Source organism: Vicia villosa, linkage group LG6, assembly GCF_029867415.1.
Source record: "Vicia villosa cultivar HV-30 ecotype Madison, WI linkage group LG6, Vvil1.0, whole genome shotgun sequence".
NCBI classification, from domain to species: domain Eukaryota; kingdom Viridiplantae; phylum Streptophyta; class Magnoliopsida; order Fabales; family Fabaceae; genus Vicia; species Vicia villosa.
In genome coordinates, this window is record NC_081185.1 from 129,386,262 (window position 1) to 129,391,713 (window position 5,452).

The 5,452-nt window shown below is 30.1% G+C and overlaps 1 protein-coding gene across 1 annotated transcript; it reads right to left on the reverse strand.

Annotated features, from left to right (window-relative positions):
- Positions 1-1,157: 1,157 nt before the first annotated feature.
- Positions 1,158-2,165, reverse strand: LOC131614655 (uncharacterized). Its single transcript, XM_058886215.1, has 2 exons — positions 1,986-2,165; positions 1,158-1,844 (listed from the first exon to the last, which is right to left on the reverse strand). Exons 1-2 carry the CDS (start codon positions 2,163-2,165, stop codon positions 1,158-1,160), a joined length of 867 nt encoding a protein of 288 aa, XP_058742198.1.
- Positions 2,166-5,452: the final 3,287 nt, after the last annotated feature.

The following is a 5,452-nucleotide window of genomic DNA, read 5'->3' on the forward strand; positions in this document are numbered from 1 at the left end:
AATTTTAATAAAATGTCCACAAATCCTCTTTCAAAGACATATTTTATTTTTATTATGATTATTATTTAAACAATTCAAATCCTATTCTAATTAGTAATCATCTTTAACTATATTTTCACAAAAATCAAAGAAATCACCACAAGTAATAAGTGTCAACAAAATATTCTAAACCATTTCCAGGAACTAAGGACAATAGCGGAGAAACAATCGTCAAAATTAAAAATGCTACCTTTGAAGAGAATAACATTTCTCATCAACCATAGATTCCACATAACCGCTATCCAAATTACTCCCACAGTTAATCGTTCTTCTACCGCCTTAATCTTGTCAAAATGATCCAAGAAGTTCCTTAGATCCTCGTTTTTCAAGTTCACGTTATCCCCTATCCATTTTCCCACTTTAATCCAAATTCTTCTAATAAATGAACAACTATCAAAGAGATGAGAGGAGGTTTCCAGCTCTTGAAAACAGAAAACGCAGCAGCAATCTATTTCATCACTTAAAAAGATAATCTACAATCATTTGATATGATTAAGGTGTATCAAAGTCCAAAAGTTGTTAGCTAAGTGACAAATCACTACCATATCATTCTCAATTCCCCTTTTTTTTTAATCAAATTATTAAATGATATAATGTTCATATTATCACATCTCAATAACATATTATTAATTAATTTCATTTTTTGTATAACTAATCAATATAAATTTTTGAATCTAACAATGAATTTCATCGAACAAGAATTTGATTAAAAATATATTAAACAAAGTAATTCAAGAAGTTACATAATTTGATTCTTCATCTTGCTACAATGCTGTAACTTAGCCCTAAAATTATGTTTCATTCGAAATTAGATATGAATTTATTAGATAAATTTGATTCTTAATTTACGAAATCCACATGCACATGCAGATTTTTGAACAAGTAGTAAATCATTACATAAAGACCATAGTAATCGATCTAGTTGAAATTAAAACTATTAATATTAACAAGGAAAACATATATATTTTATCATTCATAAAACAAAGTACATTAACATTAACCTAAGGAAGAAAATATATCAAAACAACAAAACATAATTTAAAAGATAGAATGACCATAAAGACAACATGATGTCTCAATATGTGTCTAATGTACTTTTATTAGGAAGACATAAAATCTTAAAGTTTGAGATTCAAATCAAGTTTCTCAGATGTTGATTCCGTTGTTGATGATGAAGACGCATTAGTCTCTGCTAGAACTTGGCTTCCTCCAAATAAATAACGAGTTTCAATTGTAAGATCATTAGAAGGAAATTGAGCATTTGAATTTCTTTCGACACCCTCCCCAGATGTAAAAAGTCTCAATTCCACTGCATCCTCACCAGATAGAGGGGTTTGATTAGCTAGACTAGACAGTCTCAATTCCACTCCATCATCTACAGTGTTTGCCCTTTGAGTTTGATTTCCACCTAAAAAATTAATCATCTCAAGGTGTAGTGGTGGCTTTGGAGCTTGCATCATAAATGGAGATGGTGAAGTGGGTGTATTTGGCATATACATCCCTCCGTAACTACCAGATGGAGAATCAAGCCGAGAAGAAATTACATTGTTCATCTGAGGGCCAACTAGGGCTTGCAAGTTGCCGCATAAATTGGGGTATGCTTGATGGTGAATAGGGTTTGAATAAGGATAACAGTATGGAAAAATAGGTCTATACCTCATGGCGGCCTCCATTTCTTCCTCTATTCTTTTTTGCTCCATTTTTTTTAAGGCACGTTCTTCCTTATGAGCATTTTGATGCCCTCCAAGAGCTTGTGAACTCGAAAATGTCTTGTCACAAAAAAGACAAGGAAATATTTTTGCTTCCTGTTTAAATAAAATTTCAGTAATAATATTTTTTGATGAATTTGAATGTTCATATTTCTCTAAGAGATTGGAAGTTAGCTTAGTGTTGCTGCCAAGTTTTAGAATAAATAAATCTTTTGATCGAATAGAACATTTCATTACCTTGGGTTCATTATACAGTATTGTCTCTGGGACTGCTACCATTTTGCCCTTCTCAGAATCAGCTTCAGAGGATGTTATTACATTCTTTGATTCATTTTTTTGTGATGCCTCTGATTCTTCAATCATTTTTTGCTTTAAAATTTTGTCTTCTGCATTTCCGATTGAAATTCTTTGAGCCATGTTTTCGAAAACAACAAATAAAAGAGTTAGAACTTTTTAGTGAGAAAGCAAGTTTGTGTGGGTTAGATAAATGCTAGTGAGGTGTATTTATCCTTGAATAAACTTCCTTGAATGCTTATACAAGGAAAAAACATGCAAGAAAAAAATTCATTCTACGGTCAAACAACAAATATAGAACTTTTAAAGAAAATACATTACTTATTAAGGTGAAGTTTGAGTAATGACATAACTTGAGGTTTTTTTTTTTTTTTAATAAAAGAATGGTATATATTTATTTTAGATCCATGGACTAAATAACTAATAAAATTGTAAATATTACACTTAAAGTGAATACATTGGATTCAAACTTGAGACAAATAAAAAATATCCGATCTACCAAAGATATTATCGTCTGAATTATATTATATGCTAAATATATATTTAATGAATGTTAAATTATACAAAATTATTGTCAAAGTTAATTTAATTATTTTTAGTTATTAGTTATATTGATTTACTCACCGGTAGTTTTCAAAACATTTCATATATCATAGATAAAAATTAAGACTACAATCTTGAATTAAATAAAATTATATAAAAATTATTGTTATAGTTATAAGAGAAGTCTATTCGAGTAAATGAAGCAGTGAACAAACACAAATGAATTTATGACATGCAACTCCAGTAAAATCATATTTATTGATGTTACTTTTGCATTTTTTTGGCTAATGAAAGTGAATAATTTTTTTTTGGAGTGTGAATCAGTTGTTAGTCAATTCAGTCATAAGTCAAATATAGTAAATCATTGTTTAAAATTATTAATGTGCTCCTGAATTAAATTTGAATTATAATATTTTACAATTTTAGTAAACGAGTATAGTATAAACTAGTTTCCTTTTACTATGAAACAAGCCGATAAAACGTTTTGAATATGAATATTATATCGAATTGGTTTTTTTTTTTTTTGGTAAGATTTTAGTTGGACTTTCTATTTGAGAAAGTTGAATTGAATTGAAATTCAAATCAAACTACTTAGCGAAAATTGGTAATTTTACTTAATTTAAAGTGTAAAATAAATAATTTTTTTCTTCAAAATTAGACATTTTAATTTTAAAGGATTTCAATGTCAAACATAATGTCTTGACATTACACTGTGGTTATCTGAATATATTAGATATCTCATTCAACATGGCTGAAATAAGAATCTTGATATCCAACTAATCAAGAATTTTGTTGAAGAGAAAGTGATTACTCTGGAGCATATCACTACAAGAAAACTGACCTATTGTGACACCCATATTTAGTGAAGCTTAATTTTAGTCACTACATGTTACTTTTACCTACAGTCATATTACTTTTACCTACGGATATATCTTATTCTATTAATTTTTTGAATAATTTTATACATTACTTTTACCTACACCCATATTACTTTTACCTACGGCTATATTTTACTTTATTAAAATTTTAAATAATTTTATATTATAAATAAATAATATTTTTTTATAAATTATAAAATTATTATTTTCATTAAAAAAACGTAAAACTTAAGTTTTTTTTTTCATTGTCAAAACTCAACTTTACTAATTACTAATTAAAAAATTAAAAATTAATTTTAATATTATAAAATATATGTTTTTATACTAATTAGGACAAACAGGGTAGTAGTATTGTCATTTTCATTTCAATTTCAGCTTGCAACTTGCTTGTGGAAGCGATGTAAATCTGAAATCGTAGAATCCACCGTCAACTCTCTGTTCAATCGCCGCCACCATCAACTCTCTGTTTAATCGCCGCCACCGTCAACTCTGTTCAACCGCCGCCACCATCAACTCTCTGTTCAATCGCCGCCACACAACTCGACTCTTTCTTTCTAAGGTTTTCTCTCGCCCTCTCAAATTGCACTGAATCGTAATTGTTGAATTGTGTTATCGTAATTGAAATCATTGGAAACCATAACTATATGTATTCACGATTGTTTTCAATTTCTTGTGTAGTTAATTTACGTATCCTGAAATCAATTTACGATTTCGATGGTTTTTATTTTCTTCATCATTGACATTGTAGTGGTTGTTGTTGTTTGATGATTTGTGAAAGAAAAATGATTAGAAATTTTTATTAGGTTAAACCATAGTGAGAGTGTTCTAAAAGTCATGGCTTATTATCCAGCTATGTCATTTGGATTCAATTCCTACATCTCTTCTTAATTTCTCCGACTTCTGGATTTTACTTTTGTGGGTATTGGTATCAATCATAATTTGATTAAGCTTGAAAAAGAGTATGGGATTAGATGCAGAAATGCTGTGGAGCTTGGACCTTATGGACCTTTGGCTGCTACTCTCATGAAAATGCCTCGTTTGAGTTTTTGTCGTGTTGATGAATTAGCTTTTGCAGTTAATAAGCATGATCTTGGGAATTACAGGCCTTTAATAACTCTCTATAAGGATTGGGGTCAAAGTAACTTTAGTAAAAAACTTGCTACTATTAATGTTTATTCTTATTACATGATTAGGAACACATTCACTATAACACGGAAAGGCTTTAAAAGCGCTTTTTTTGGCCTTTAACAGCGCTGCCAAAGCCAGCGCTGGCGTAGGCTACGAAAGCGCTTCTAAAAGCGCTCTGGTAGACCCCCCTATAAGAGCGTTTTTTCCAGAAAAAGCGCTCTGGTAGACCCCCCTATAAGAGCGCTTTTTCTGGAAAAAGCGCTCTTATAGGGGGGGTCTACCAGAGCGCTTTTTCTGGAAAAAGCGCTCTGGTAGCCCCCCCTACTAGAGCGCTTTTCCAAAAGCGCTTTGGTAGGTTGCCAATTTTTTTTTTTCTTTTTTTTTTTTATCTTTGGCAGCGCTTTTTGTAACAAAGCGCTTTAGTAGGTTGACCTTTAAGAGCGCTTTTTAAAAGCGCTTTCGTTGCTCAATGAGATATTTTAAAGTGCAGCCTATAATTTCAGCCTCCCAGATCGACCTGTAATATTTTCGACCTGTAATATTTTCAACCTGTAATATTTTCGACGTGTAATATATTTTCAACCTGTAATATTTTCGACCAGTAATATATTTTCGACAATATATTTTCAACCATAGGTATAGGACTATATATATATACTAATATAATACCATTATAATATCCAAAATTATATATATACATCATTATGTCAATCAAACTAAATCTCTAACATCAACAATATTATACTTCAAATATTAATTGGCAACAATATGAACAAAGTTAGTAACCATATATTCTGGAGTACTATAATATTCTCTTCAAATCGACACAAATCCTACTACATGAATAGTTGATTAATATAA